We start from the raw sequence: 16,348 nt of genomic DNA on the forward strand, positions 1-16,348 counted from the left end.
AAAAAAGTCTAATAAATGAAAATAGAACCTTATATTGTTGTTGTTGTTTTTACATTGTGGGAAATATATAATAGTGAATATAATAATAGCACTTTAATTACTTTAATGACCATGGATTTATATAATGTGTCTATTTTCAGAAAGTTCATTCCGTCAAACTGGACGTTTTCTGTAGGAGAAAGGTTTCTTCATCCAAACCACTAATCTCAGCTGACTGCAGAATAATGATGGAAACTAGCTCCACTGAATAACAATGGGCCGTGAGGTTAGTTTTATGATCATTAATCTGCAAATTGATTGATCAGTATAGCATCATCATATATGCACGCTTCCTTGCCTTTCTGATTTATTTTAAATTAATTGCATCCAAAAATTCATTTTATACGTCTGCTTTGCAAATGGTAGTTCTTGACGTGCTTGGAGCTGTGGAAATTATGCTTATATTGTGAAAGTCTGCAGACGGAAGTGTTATTGTTTTTGCTGATGGAGTCACGCTGGTGAAGCTCTTCGCAGACACTCTGTGATTAAGTCTTAGTGTTGGACAGTTAGATTATTCTTGTCATTACCTACAAAGATATAGATAAAAGTTTGACACTAGCTTCTTTGTTTAGTATTGTATTTGTGCTGAAAGTAACGGAATTATGCGGCTTTGACAACTTCAATCGTTCCGTCTACCTGAAAGCTGATTGGCTCAGTTACACGTCGGTTCAGCGTCTGACAAGTAAGTCTTTGTTTTATAGAGCTGCTGTTTTGTCAATAAAGGCGTAGAATTCCTTTTAATATCCACACACGCCGTGTTTTGGGGTTTATTTCTACCCAATTATAATAGTGTAAAAAGTAAAATGAAGCGAAATAAAATTAAAAACGAGCGAATGAGTTTGTTAGCTTTCTGGCTAACTAGCTGCAGCTAACCTTCTAAGAAACGTACAGCCGTAAACCATGGGTTATTCTAAAAGGATCTACTTTCATTACACTTTCTGGGGTGGTGGAAATGAGCTATCTTCACCGCCGAGCTTCTGTAAGTTATATCTGTATACTTGTGCGTGTTTTGTATTATTGGTCATGTTAGCAAATAAAGGCACAGTGTTGTCTATTGTTTCTCATAAACGAGTTTAACGAGCCAAACTTTTTAAGGTTTAAGGTAATGACAGATAGTTACATTTTCATTCATTTGCAAAGTTTTCTCAGGTTGGATAAAAATAGTGTAATTAGCAAGTTTACCTTTGGGTAGTGTATATGCATATAATTATTTTTTTGTATTTAACTCTCTGGTTATTACTATTGTTTGGCTGTTATGGTTTTCAGCAATAATTGGGGTGTATCCATGACCAATTGACTATGTCCGTTAGTGTTCACAATACTCTTCATTGCCTCTAATCTTTTTTTGATGACTGTGTTTGTGTGCCACAGGGAAACATATTCTCAGTTCCTCACAGTGTGCACCAGTACATCTGCAAATGCAGCTCTGATATGACTAAAAGAAGTCCATCTCTTCAGCTGGTCAAAAGGTACATTTTAGTATCTAAAACATGAGCTTTTCTTTCTTTCTTTCTTTTTTTTTAACAGCAGCATAATTTCTCCCAACAAGGAAACCACAAAAAACTTGCTAGACCTCTTTATCAAGTAATGGTTAAGCCTTTGTTAGCTGAAGCAAAAAAGTGACTGTCTCACATGTACATTTTCAAACAACTTAATTTATAATTACATTTTTGTGGGGATATATACAACTTTTATAGTCTTGTCTCTTTAATATTTAAATTCCAAGTTTTCTGCTTTTTATTCAGTAAGACTGAATTAAATTAATAAAGTTCTGAATGTCGTGGAGTAAAGATTTGTTTGCTGCTTTATAAATTATTTGTGCAATTCTGAGATCAACCAAATCTTTAAATTGAATTCAATGATTTTTTATCACAAATCACAACAGCAATAATGAAATGTTAATAATTTAATAAAAAATTGATTTGATGGTCTTTTGAAGTTTTGGTGTAGCTCAGGTGGTAGAGCACCTGCTAATCAGAACGTTGGTGGTTCAATCCTCATCTCTCCAGTCTGCGTGCCAAATATCCTTGGGCAAGATGCATCTGTCAGTGAATGCGTGTGAATGTTAGATAGAAAGCTTAGATAGAAACAGTATAGTATGATTGTGTGAATGAGGCAAGTTGTATAACCCATTTTGAGTGCTCAGAGTAGAAAATATACTCTATATTCCACCAGTCTGGATTTTAAGTCAAATGTGTTCAAGTGCAGACTTTGAGCTTTAAGTCTATGTTTTTTCAGAGTTTGGATTAACTGCTGAGAAATTTAGGGTGATGGAGGGGCTGGAGCCTATCCCAACTGCAGTACAGTAAGAGGCGGCTTACACCCTTTTCTTGCAGTCCCCTGTTTTTAGATGCTTAAAATTAACTGGACAGTTGTCTCCAAAGCAGTTTCCTCGCTATGTCATCGCAAATGAAGCAGATGCCTGAAGTTGACTCATAGAGCTGATTTTGTATTTGTAGTTTTGCAATTTTAAATATAAGTCTCAGACAGATGGCAGTGCATACAAGGTACACCATCACTAGGCTGGAAAAAAAAAAACACAATAAACCAGAGAGAGATGGTAAGAAATTTGGCAGTGGCCAGATCAACAGTGTGGTACATACATAAAACAAAGATTAACTTTAACCAGAGCGATGGGAAAAGTATTGAGAAGCAGAAAAGCAGCTCAAGATCAGATAGGCTCCTTTCCCATTAGTACCTGCTCGGTTTGAATCGCCACGACTCGACTTGGATTAACTGGTTTTCCATTATAATCAAGTACAACCTAATGTGTGTTTTCATTGTCATAGCAACACGTCCAAGTGTCCTGTGACGTAATTAACATGCAACACAAACGCTACAACAAAGGTGGGTGTCGAGGCAAGAATACACCTCCTGCTCGGTCTGTCGCTTTTCGGCAGACTCTGGGACCACGGCATTGTTCTTTGTAGCCATTTCCCTTATTGACAGCCAGGGCTGTGTAGAGATTTTTGAAGGGGTGGGTGCTGAAAGTTAAAAAGGGGCACATGGAACCAGAGTGAATAACAACAACCCATATTCTTCAAAAATCTAATATGGATTCGCATCATACTGTATCACTGTTATCAGGTGGGGATAAGGCAAAGCAAAGGTAGCCCATTTCTTGCCTGATGGGTACAATGTTGCTGTTGAGGTGTTGCTGCTGCTCCTGCTGCTGATAGTGCTGGAGGGCAGGGCTGTGTTGATCTGACACTGTAGACATTTAAAAAGTCTGTAGGAGATATGGTAGCTGATTGTGTTGTGAGATAATAATGAAATGCAAAGATCGGTGACAGTGCTTGGAACCGTAAGGCAACAGATTAAAAAAAACTGTGGGAAATGAACTAGGCTCTGCCTGTGAATCACTCTTTGCCTCTCTTCCTCCTTCCATCTCCTCATCTCATCTATCGCTGTCCACTTGCTGTCCTTCTGAGAACAAGGCACAACTTGCTATTGCATTTAACTATCTACACTTAACAAATCCCATGATGCTTTGAGTATTTCTTCTTCATGTGTTAATAGACCTCTCTGCTTTGAGTCATACTTGTTATTAATCTCTTCCACAGCATGTCTTTTATCCTGTCTTCCTACTATCTCCCTAACCGGTTATGGCAGATGGCCCCGCCCCTCCCAGAGCCTAGTTCTGCCGGAGGGTTCTTCCTGTTAAAAGGGAGTTTTTCCTTCCGCACTCATGTGGTTGAAAAAAACATTTGATTCTGGAGGTTATTTAAACATATCATGAGATATAGATATTAGATTTTCATCATCGCTCAGCCCTAGATCAAATAATGAGTTTCCTCAATATTTGAGGAAGCTCATTATTAATGTTAACCCTTAAAAACTTCTGAACATCATTAGTACACCATTTCAGTATTATTTTGATTCTTTTTCTTTAACATTTTGATATTGATTTTGATTTTTATATATTTTTTTTAATGCACCACCTGTGTGTGCTTGATTTGTGTGTTTTGTCTGCCATGTATGTCCATTCAAATCTGTCAGATCTACAATGAACTGCTTAAATTGTAGATCTATGTTGCACTAAGGCGGTGGTCAGAGGTGGGCAGACACTGTACTGTAATGTATGAATGAGTTGGGTTTTGCACAAATTTATTTTAGCCATTAAAATATCCTCAGATCGGCCAGATACAGTCCCAATCAAAAGTTTAAGACCACTTGAAAAATGTGAGTGAAGTTGGCTCCCCCACCTTCTTCAAATCCAACACACACACATTAATAAAGTAAATAAAAATTGGTGTCAATCAACTGTGCTACGTTGTGCTGCAAAAAATTTTGTTTGTGCCGCTATCATTTTAAAGATATTAATAAAAATGTCAAGGTCAACCAGCCCCCCCACATTACCCAAATCAAAGAAAAGTGGTGTCAAACGATTGTGCTACGTTTATGCTGGTTTGTGCTGCTAAAACTTTTGTTTGTGCCGCTAATATCTTTAAAATGATAGCGGCACAAACAAAAATTTCTGTAGCACAAACCAGCGCAAACATTTGACACCACTTTTGTTGGATTTGAAGAAGGTGGGGGGGCCAACTTCACTTACATACTTGAAAAATGGCAAAAAATCATATTTTTCATGGTTGGATCTTAACAAGGATCAAGTAGAGCTTTAGCATGCAACAAGAAGAAATGGGAGCGAGACAAAAAAAAAAAAAATTTGATCATGCAGTTTATTGAAAATGACACTTAAACTGACACAGGCTCTTAGGCCACCTCTATCATCAAGTTATGTGTTAAACTACTTTTTCAATTTTAGTATTGTCTTTTCAGATTAAAAGCCATGGCCGTAAGTCTGAACTTAATTTCAGTCATGCTTAATGTACCCATCTGAATCTGAATATATTTACTGATTTTTATTTATTTATTTTAAACAGAGCTTAGGTACAGATGAAAATTACCATTCCGAAATGTGACAGGATGTTGAACCACCACTGCAGAAGGAACCCTGAGCTTCATGAAGAGCTGCAGATCCAGGCTGCAGTGGCAGCAGGGGATGTATACACTGTTAGGAGAATGCTGGAGCAAGGATATTCACCAAAGATCCGCGATGCCAATGGCTGGACACTGCTTCACTTCTCAGCAGCCAAGGGAAAAGAGAGATGTGTTCGAGTTTTTCTGGAGCATGGAGGTCAGACCCCCAACCCCACGACCTGAAAATGTTTTTGCTGTTAATGCTACGGGGCATTGTGTTACTAAAAAGTGGTCATTCGTTCAGCTCTGTTAGGTGAAATTTGAAAAGAAGTAACTTCTATATCATTCAGATAAATATCCCTTAAACACTTAAAAATGTTTTAATGGGTCCTCAATATTCCAGGTAAGGAAATCCCAAAAGTTGATTCTTTTCATCTGGACTTTTCGTTCTCAATGGGAGAAAAGTTTTCTTCATTCATCTAAGTGACTTCTTCAGTGTCAGTTGACTGCAGGTTTCCCAACTCCTTAAACATAAACAGAACATTTGCATAATTACTGACTCTAGCACCACTGATTATGCTTGTTACTTGGATGAGACAAAACATTCTTCCCATTGAAAAGCTATGTCCAGATGAACAGAATCCACGTTTTGGGATATTATTCATATGACTTGAGATTTATCCAGATACCACTTTGGCACCCCAGAATATGATTATTATCATGGGTTTTCTGTTAGAATCAGAAAAACCATGGACATAATGCATAGTGCAGTACTTGTTGCATATCAACACCCAGTTGAAAAGTTTTCTTCTGCTGTGGTCATTGAGGGGTCACTGCGAACAAGATAAACTCAACATCCTTTAAAGTAGAGATGAAACACTACATGTATAAAAACTAATTTGCACTCTCAAATCCTACTGTCAAAAAAACCATAGATTTAACACTGTCTGTGAAACTGGATTTAAGAAATAAGTGTTTAACACTCTGGAGATGATGGGCTAGCACATCCAAATCACATGACTGATTTAAGATAACATAGCAGCAGTGAGTCTCATACACAGAGTCTCAAGGTGTGCCCCAATTCAGGGCCTCCATCCTTCAAAAAACTACCTGGTCTGCATAGGCCAGGTGCTTTGAAGGCCAGAAGTGCAAGGCTGTTAAATGGGTTGGGTTGCCTAGCAACTATGCTTTTTCAAATGTTAGAAGTTGGCTGAGCAGTGTATATTTTGTAATGGGTGATGGGTCATATATAGAACTTAAAAAAAATAAAACAATTGAAAAAACATGGCAGAAAATGCTGAAAAAAAGCCCTCCACAAAAGTAAAATAATTTGGAAAATGTCCAACAAAAAGTCAGTTTTCTGCATAACTCCATTGCACACGCTCACTCTCTCAACCTTCGCATTCCTGGAGCTGCTGTGATGCAGTGCTTTGGATTAATGTAATGACTCTTAATATCACTGAAAAGCGCAGAGTTGCTGCTTTCAAGAGCGGTTGCCATTTTTTTGATTGCTCAAATCATTCAAGAGTTGCAGTAGTTTAAAGAAACGTTGCAAAAACTTGTCACCAGTGTAGCCCTAACCTGTTAGGGTTAAAGGGTTAAACCTTTCTAGCAGTCCTTTACAAAGAGAGAACAGCCTTTATATTCTCTCCTGTTCTCTTCTCCATCTCTCATCTTGCATCGGCCTGGCTCTTTTTCCTCTTCCTCTTCCTCACACACTGCTGAATTTGTCCTGGTGTATCATCAGGGGTGGAGAGCCTCAATCTCATCAGTTCTCCCTCAAAGACATCCCACATGATCTGCAGCAGTTGGTTCCTCGCTCTGTCCTGACTCGTACGCAAAATGGACTGTTACAATTGGTCAGAATTAGCCTGTGAAAATAAATCTTACCTTTTTTATAAAGAAGGAAAACACATTTATTTTCTTCATTTAATTATATATTTTTAAATTAATTAAAAATAAAACATTAAACATGCCAGCTTCTAGCTTTGCTTGACAGTGTGTAGAACAAACCTGATAATGCAAACTTATCAGTATGTTTTATTTTATAAACTGATTTCTTCTGAGCAACACAAATGTTAACAGGGGGAGGATTTTGCTGAAGCACACCATTCATTACAGTCGTAACTTGTCGTCTTTAACAGGTTCAATATTTTTCTTGCTTGTTTGTACAGGGATTCTCCAAAATTTCTGTTGCTCACCATTAATGACAGTCTGGTATAATAAGTAGCTTTGTTAGGAATTGTGCTGGGCTTGTCTGCATTACTGTTTGACGGAATATTCATTAAGATGTGGCGATATCTAAATTGGCCAGCAGGGGTCACTGTGGAGATGAGTTTGGTATTGGTTTTGAAACAATATCAAATTCCAGTACAAATGCTTCAAATGTTTCAGTGTTTTACGAAGCTTCAGTTTGCCCATAACTAAACATTTTCATCACTACATAAATAAGTTAGGTAAAACCCTGTCGTTACTTTTAAAAGTTTACTGTTTGGCCACTCCACTTAAGCCGTCTGCCATTATCTTTGAAAGATTTCCCATTGGCACCGCCACGCTATGACAGAATCAGCTTTTTGGGCAGTGAGGTATTGGTTCAGCTACTAGTTAGGTTTACATTAGTGTATGTTAGCTATTAGCTGCAACCCACCAACCAACCCTGTAATGTCACGTTGTGTACTAATACAAGATGGTACTAAACATGTTCTAAAAACTTTAACTTTGAACGCTTATTTTCTAAATCCAACTTCACAGACTGGGTTAAATCTTTGTCAGTTTTTGAGAGCAGGGCTTTAGTGTAAATTAAGCTTGAGCATTTCATGTCCACTTAAAGTATAAAAGTCTAGCAGGAATGCACTGTAAATACGAATTGTTGAAAAATTCTTTCTAGCAGATTATTGTTCGGCTATACTATCTTGGCTTATCATAAATCGTATAACATGAAATGTCTGCTGCATTTAACTCTTCTTTTATTTTCACTCGTCTGTACAGCTGACCCCACAGTGAAGGACTTTATTGGTGGCTTCACCGCACTTCACTATGCAGCTATGCATGGCAGAGCACGCATTGCCCGACTGATGCTGGAGTCAGAGTTTCGAAGTGACATTATAAATGCAAAAAGTAACGACGGCTGGACACCGCTGCATGTGGCTGCCCACTATGGTCGAGACTCATTCGTGCGGCTCCTGCTCGAGTTCAAGGCCGAGGTAGACCCTCTGAGTGACAAAGGAACCACGCCACTACAGCTTGCCATAATCCGTGAGCGCTCCAGCTGTGTACGGATCCTCCTTGACCACAGCGCCAACATTGACATTCAAAATGGCTTCCTGCTGCGCTATGCTGTCATCAAAGGCAATCACTCATACTGCCGCATGTTCCTGCAGAGGGGAGCGGACACTAATCTTGGACGCCTTGAAGATGGCCAAACTCCCTTACATTTGTCAGCTCTAAGGGATGATGTGTTGTGTGCCCAGATGCTCTACACCTATGGAGCAGACACCAATACTAGGAATTACGAGGGCCAGACTCCGGTGGCTGTATCTGTTAGCATGTCAGGGATTAGCCGGCCTTGTCTGGATTTCCTGCAGAAGGTCACAAGTGAGTAACACACTCTTTGTCATATAAGTCCTGTGGCATTGTGAAGAATATGCGAGTGTTGTGTTTGTTGCGTGGCTGTCTGCAAATCTAGCTTAAAGGAGGAAAAAGTAAATATTCTTAACTATGAAAGAAAAATTAGGGGTGAAGGAAAGAAAATTGCTACAACATAGTATTGCAATATTCTGCCTGTTATATTTTGTGCAACAAATATAGATATAGCATTCAGTATCAATATTTGGGATACCAAAATATTTCTTTATATCATTAAATAAATTAACAAACAAACAATGGGTTATCTCATAGCTGTGCAAACTTAGACTACCAGTCAAAATTTTTAGAGCACCCCAATTTTTCCAGTTAGGTATTGCAATTCAAGTCATTCAGGTCCAATGAATAGCTTGCGATGGTACAAAAGTAAGTGGTGAACTGCCAGAGTTTTGTTTTTTTGTTGTTTTTGTTTTTTTAAGGAAAAAAAGGTAAGGTTGAAAACCTACTCGACAGCGTACAAAACATGTCAGCATGTTTTACAGGACTAGATATGCAGATTTTGTTACTCTGCTTTTTTTTTTTTTTCCTGAAGTCGCAAAGTGACTATAGTACTGTGGTGAAAATGGCTCATAAGTGTTGTATATACACTAATCAATTAGCTCATGGCACGTGCATTTAATCTCTGATTTATCTCCTTTTTATGGTTGTGCTCCAGTCTTGAGATCATTTTGGGCTCTGGAATTGTGTATTTGGGGTCAGTATATTTCAGCAAGTTTTTACAGTCTCTGCCTTCCCCTTTTTACATACGTACAAGCACCCGAGGTGTGGGCCTTTTAAGAAGTCACTTAAACCTTTTTTGGGGGGAGGGAGGGGGGGTTACAGGAAAGGAGACACAAATTGTACTTATGTAATTTTAAGTAACAAATAAGTGATATTCAGAACAGTTTAATTAATTTTAAGTGGGTAGTGCGTAATTTTATGGTAATTTTCCAGGAAAACCAACAATGTTTCCCCATCAGCTGATGTGATCAGCGCTATTTTATGCAATAAAATTTTTTTCTTCCCAAACGTATCCAGACAATTTACAACATAACAGCACACTACATGCACATCATACCACAAACATAGCTAAGTTTCTTACTGAAGCACGATCAGGAATCAACAATCGTCAAGTCTGGACCACGTTTTTTTCTTCAAACTGCCTTAACTGTTTTGTAGCATAGATTCAGCAAGGTTCCCAAAACATTCCTCAGTCATTGTTTCACCATACTGTAGTGGTGCAACAGATCAAAAATCTCACGGTTCGGATCGGATCACGGTTTTAAGTCACGGGTCAGATCAATTTTCGGATTAGCAAAAAAAGAAAAAAAGACAAAATTTGAACATTTACTTATTAACTTAAGTATTTTTTGCCTATTAAAAACATTCAACTCAAGACTCATTCCGCGCAATTATATAAAAACAAATTAAGGTACAGTATAGGGCAGTACAGGGCTTTGTACCTACCCCTCCGCTGTGATATAATGAGCGGTCACGTAGCTTTCCGTTGACCTGGAGGTCTACCCATTTGTAGTTGGGCAACAGAAGATGCCTGGGACAGTTCAGCCATAACTTTAAACTTTTCCTGCTCATACATGCCTGGGTACGATCTTGTCACTGAAGTGGACGCACAACCCTGATATCATAGCGTGGCTCAAGCACGTTCATTATAGTTTAAACCCCTTGTTTTGCACAAGAGAATACGGCCTCCCGCCTGCAGCTAAACACCCCAGTAGCTTTTGTAATAGCTTTAGCTTGGTCGGATTGGGGAGCAAAGGGCTGCTTAAATGCTGCAAACTCCTCTGCTCCTCCACTTGGACCGCTAGCGCTGGCCATAACTAGCACTTGACAGACTGACCACGCGCACCATACACATACTTTTTTTCTTTCTTTTTCGAATCTTCGGATCACGTGCATGCCGAACCGTGGAGTGGGATCGGTTCGGATTACAGATCAACCGTGATCCGTTGCACCACTACCATACTGACACAATAGCATTACACAGTTTCTGCAGACTTGTCATCTGCAAATCCATGATGCAATGCTTCTATTCCACCACACCACACAGGGTGCTCTGTTGGACTTGGTGAAAGAACCAATTTGAGGTTATCTAATATTTAAAAACATCCAACACCAACAAGGTATTTTCTAGAGATGGACCGATCCGATATTACGTATCGGTATCATGCCGTTAGGGCATGAACAGGGGAAAGGGGGGCACAAAGACATACTTTTCTTTCTTATTCTCATTTAAAATGTCTAGCTTTTAATAAATAATTATCTGAATCTTACACCCAAAGTTTTAATCTGATGTAAAATGTATAGAAGTCCATTACTGTATATAGTAACTGTTAAGTCTAATATACCCTAGTAAGCTATAGTACTTTTTCCTTTGGGGAAAGTACCATCTGTGCAGTCTGCAATTCTGTTGAAGAAAGATGTTGAATCTTTTTAATTATTCTTGAAAAATAATTTGTTTCTGTGCATTTTTTTCACCCTGTATCAAATTAAAGTTGATTACATCAATTAAGCATCATGAGGTGGAGGGTGGGGGGTGGTTCCCCATTTTCTTTTGCTGGGAGTTTGCAACCCTATTAGTTAGGTTGCTTAATATTTCTGCTAAGTACTCTTTAAAATACCACAATAGGGAGGATGGAGTAGGTTTAAGTTTATTAGATTGATCAGTATTGCTGAACTATGAAATATTTTGGGCGCAGTGTATTTTTTTACACACAGGTATAACAGAATAGCTTTAGTGTTGTTGTTTATTTAAACTTGAGTATGAACGTATACAAAATGCAGCAAGATATTAAAAAACAGTTTTATTGATTAAAAAACACACTATATCGGATTCATATCGGTATCGGCAGATATCTAAATTTATGATATCGGTAATGGACATAAAAAAGTGGTATCGTGCCATCTCTAGTATTTTCACACCGAGAACTGCTAGCTTCTCTTTTTTTTTTTTTTTTTTAGGCCACTCTCTGTAAATCCGAGAGATGGTTGTGTGGCAAATTCCAGCATATCTGAAAAACCATGCCATATTCAGAGTTATTTGAATGACCTTTCTTCCCTATTCTAACCCTTTGTTTGAATCTCAGTAGGCTGTTTTGACCGTGCCTAAACACACTGAGTTGCTGTCAGATGATTGCCTGATTAGACTGTAGTTATAGATAGATAGATAGGTAGGGGTGTGTGTGTGTGTGTGTGTGTGTGTGTGTGTGTGTATGATGGGTATTTTTTTTTTTTTTTGTAGAGGGTCGTGATTTCCAGAAAAAGAAAATTTGATAATATTATTAATATTATGTTATGTGCACCTTCACCCTGATTGATTATCTAACTTTCCTCTCAATTTTATTGTTTCACAATTTATTTTTGGAATGCAGCAGGATGCAAACACTGCTGTGATATAATGTAAGATAAAGTAGAATTAAAACGTGTTGCACTAATGGGGGCATGTGAGCACTGTCACTGTATTAATTATCCCTTTAAAGCCGGTCGGAGCGGGCACGCTCCGTTGTGCGTAACTATTTTTAAATCCCAGTAGCACTGCAACCACGTAAGCTAGCGCAATAATTTTTTTAGCATATGAAACCGGAGGAGTTGTACTTACATTTTATGCCATCAGCTTGTCCTAGGTCACGGTTTCGTTCCACATATAGCTTTGCAAAAACTCCATAAAAAGCACTTGCAGCAACAAAAACATAATATTCCAGAAACAGGCTTTGCCAATCCAATCAGCTGTTCGTAACACTTCCTACGTCCATCAGCGCGAACTATCGCATGTCCGCCGTGACCTGCCCAAAACCAGAAGTGACGTCATTTTGCGGAAATGTAGTTTTTTACCATCAGGGGCTTATGAGCCTATACTTGTGTTTTTAAAAGTTATGTTTGACTTTATGACTTTCTGTGTCGTTTCTGGGATGCTTAGGACTCATATTGCACTGCTGGAAATAGTTTATTTTGATGCACATGCTGGTTTTTTTTGCAAATTTGCATTATAATATTTATTTTCGTTTTTCCTGCAGTATATGAAAATTGGTGTATTTCAAAAATAAAACTATGAAGACACTTAAAAAAAATTTCCTGTGGTGGGAAACTAGTTTGTGCAACTTTTTTGTATTTACAGTTTTGAGGGATAAGCCTCTTAAATTTCTCTAACTAGAAATATATGTTAAAAAAACAAAAACGATTTTCAATTTTTTTGTAGTTTATTGCACTTTTTTGCAATTTATGTAATTACTATGCACTTAATGCATACATATTATTAAAATGTGGGCTATAATGGTTGTATTGATGTATATAAACTTGAAATGCTCCCAAAAATGGCTCTACAACATGTAAAAATATAAGATAAGGTCTGGCGGACTTGGTTCTATGATAGGTCTTAAAGGGTTATTAAATGACGAGACATCTACTCTTGCTAATAATTTTGCTCAGAGTTGATATTTCTTGCTCTGTTTTTGTCATGTTACTGAGGGTCAGATGAGCTCCTTCATGTGTAGTCATTGTTTCTGATCTTCTTTCAGGACAACCTCGGACTCTACAAGATTTGTGTCGAATAAAAATCCGTCACTGTATTGGCCTTCAAAGCTTGAAATTCTTGGAGGATCTACCACTTGCAAAGGTTATGAAAGACTATTTAAAACACAAGTTTGACACTGTGTGAAGCAATAACACAAGAATAGGAGAGATGACAAATCTCTTAAGAGACTATGCAATCATCCTCATCTGAAAGAAAAGGTACAGAAACCAATTGTGAACTTGTTCACAGGGCATTTTCTTCACCTAGTTCTCAGTGCATTAAAACATTTTTTCCCACTTTTATTCAACCTTTTTACAATAAGAAAAGTTGCCCAAGAATGGAAATGGATACATCTCAAGTTTTTTTTTTTCATTTTATTTTTTGTGGTTTTGTAGAAAAGAGAAACCTCATTTGACTGCAGAAAACATCCTTACTGCACTTAGGATTTTTACTCTTTATTTTATTTTTGTAAATGTGCATGATGATATTCTCCATGGGTATACTCAAAATGTATTGATTGTCATTTTGTTTATCATTAAACCTCGTTTAAAACAAAGTGCTCCAATGAACATGATTATGATTTCAAAATGATAATAATGATTTCAAAAATGCTATGAATGCTAATTATAATTGTTAAAAAAGCAAACAAAACAAATTCTACAGTGCGCTTCCTGATTTGTTTTACTGCACAATACTTGAGCCTGAATCCAAAAGTCACTGCATTTACATTTCTGAATCACTACTTAGAACAGGCATGTCTGAGCTGTATTCCTCACATAGATGGCTCTTTGAGAAAGGTGCGTCCTTCTGCTTTGAAAGGAAAGGAGTAAGAAAAAATATGGAGCTTTAGGTGGCCGGGAAATATGGATTCTGTGTTATATATAACAGCATAGTGTCAGTAGCCACCTGTAGAATACTACATTACAAACATGAAAAAAAGTTGTAAATTATTCCAAACAATTAACCAAACTTTCATACCAGCTAGTTGTTTGTTTGTTTTTTTGTTTGCTTGTCCAACCAGATTGAGGTCAATTTTAAAATAAATTGAAAGGTTTCAAGCTTCTACTGGCTGCTGTGACAAAAGCAGCAAGAATATATTTTTAAAATGGCATTACATTTAGTGTACTTTTTTTTTTTTTTTTTTTTTTTTTTTTTGGGGTCATGGACAACAGTAGACTATGCAGACATATTTTTAATTTATTATGACACAACAATATACCCAGTATATAGTTTTGGAACCGAGGTTAACGCTTGAAACTCTGTCACTTAAATAGTGGGCTCTCAGTTTCTGTGCCATATTTAGTTATTGAGCATGGAGTGGGAGCATTGTGTTGAATAACCGTTCTGAAAGTCTGTGTTGAAGCTTGTTTCAAATGTGATATTCATAGCATTACTGGTTTAATCAATCTGTTCTAGTGACAACATCCTGTCATTCCAGCATAAGTCACAATTGCATAACTGTTAATCATGGCTAGATTCAGACATAGTGTGTCTGGTAGAACCAGGTTTCATTAAGATATTTGATGACTTGTCAGAATTGGCAGTGTAACCCCCTTTTCAAGTTGAGTTCTCTCTGCTGTTGTCATGTCTTTGTGTTGTCTGTATTTTATTCAGCAAATACAAAACTATCCTGCCCCACTCATTGCACACAAGCACTGAGAAAGGATGATCTCTGTTCTACATCGGGAAAAGTAAATATGCACAGACCAGTGTCTCCATCATAGTGTAAATTGGAAGCAGAATTTATAAGATAAATGCTGTCTTTGTGATAAAACTCACAAGAGACCTACAAAGTCATAATCTGTTACTGTGACAGCATCCAGTTTAGTTTGTTACGTATTGAAACCGATATGTAAAATTGAAATTGTCTAACTTAAAAAGAGCAGTGAGGCTGCTTATTTAAGCATGAGGTCAATCTTTCACATGTTAATGGGGAAAAGTTTTCAGGTCTGCAAAAGCAATTCATGGAAGCAAGAATAATAAAGTCCTGAATTAGTAACATGGATATACAATCACTAGAAGCTAAGATCAGTGTAAATATGTGACATGGACAAGAGATATTTTTTGGAGAATTTATTTAAACAATGATCTCTAAATGTATTTAAAGTTTGGAAAGTATTGTGATCTGTTTGTTGTGACTCATGTTTCTTTTTGTTCAAATACATGAAAAATTTGGAATCAGTGTGTTTGATTTCTATTGGAGAAATGCTTTCTTAAAATTAAAAAACTTGCAGTTAACTGTTTTGGGAGAGATACTGTGAATCTTTTTTTGTTGTTGTTTTTTATTACTTATTTCAAAATAAAATGTAGGATTTGGCGTTGAAACAGTGCAGCTAAGATTTTTCCTTTGTCTTGCATGGTGAAATTGTCTCTTTTCCAAAATGTTACATTTGCAAATCAAGTCATCTGCAACGACATGTCAGTATTATTTTCATATTTAAATTTTGCATGTTTGTCACAGGCGTATGCAAGACATGGGTTTCAACTGTCGCATTCCTTGTGTCAAGCCACTCTTGAACAACAGACAGCGTCAGAAGCGTTTCACCTGGGCTAAAGACAAAAAAGGACTGGACTACTGCTGAGCGGTCCAAAGTCATGTTCTCTGATGAAAGTAAATTTTGCATTTCCTTTGAAAATCAGAGTCCCAGAATTTGGAGGAGGAGATGAGAGGCACAGAATCCACATTGCTTGAGGTCCAGTGTAAAGTTTCCACAGTCTGTGATGGTTTGGGGTGCCATGTCATCTGCTGGTGTTGCTCCACTGTGTTTTCTGAGGTCCAAGGTCAACACAGCCGTATACCAGGACGTTTTAGAGCACATCATGCTTCCTGCTGCTGATCAACTTTATGGAGATGCAGATTTTATTTTCCAACAGGACTTGGCACCTGCACACAGTGCCAAAGCTACCAGTATCTGGTTTAAGGACCATGGTATCCCTATTCTTAATTGGCCAGCACACTCGCCTGACCTTAACCCCACAGAAAATCTATGGGGTATTGTGAAGAGGAAGATGCGATGTGCAAGACCCAACAATGCAGAAGAGCTTAAGGCCACTATCAGAGCAACCTGGGCTCTCATAACACCTGAGCAGTGCCACAGACTGATCGGATCCATGCCACGCCGCATTGCTGCAGTAATTAAGGCAAAAGGAGCCCAACTAAGTACTGAGTGCTGTACATGCTCATATTTTTCATGTTCATACTTGAAAGTTGGCCAGGATTTCTGAAAATCCTTTCCT

General features: G+C 37.7%; 1 protein-coding gene across 2 annotated transcripts; it reads left to right on the forward strand.

Annotated features, from left to right (window-relative positions):
* Nucleotides 1-458: 458 nt before the first annotated feature.
* asb7 (ankyrin repeat and SOCS box containing 7) lies at nucleotides 459-15,436 on the forward strand. Of its 2 annotated transcripts, none has more exons than XM_019355483.2 (5): nucleotides 459-721; nucleotides 1,411-1,508; nucleotides 4,926-5,179; nucleotides 7,951-8,556; nucleotides 13,116-15,436. In XM_019355483.2, exons 3-5 carry the CDS (start codon nucleotides 4,939-4,941, stop codon nucleotides 13,253-13,255), a joined length of 987 nt encoding a protein of 328 aa, XP_019211028.1. In that variant the 5' UTR covers nucleotides 459-721; nucleotides 1,411-1,508; nucleotides 4,926-4,938; the 3' UTR covers nucleotides 13,256-15,436. The 2 variants fall into 2 exon arrangements, with proteins under 2 accessions (XP_019211028.1, XP_019211029.1); XM_019355484.2 differs by lacking the exon at nucleotides 459-721 and adding an exon at nucleotides 771-1,018.
* Nucleotides 15,437-16,348: the final 912 nt, after the last annotated feature.

Source organism: Oreochromis niloticus, linkage group LG1 (genome assembly GCF_001858045.2).
Source record: "Oreochromis niloticus isolate F11D_XX linkage group LG1, O_niloticus_UMD_NMBU, whole genome shotgun sequence".
Lineage (NCBI taxonomy): Eukaryota > Metazoa > Chordata > Actinopteri > Cichliformes > Cichlidae > Oreochromis > Oreochromis niloticus.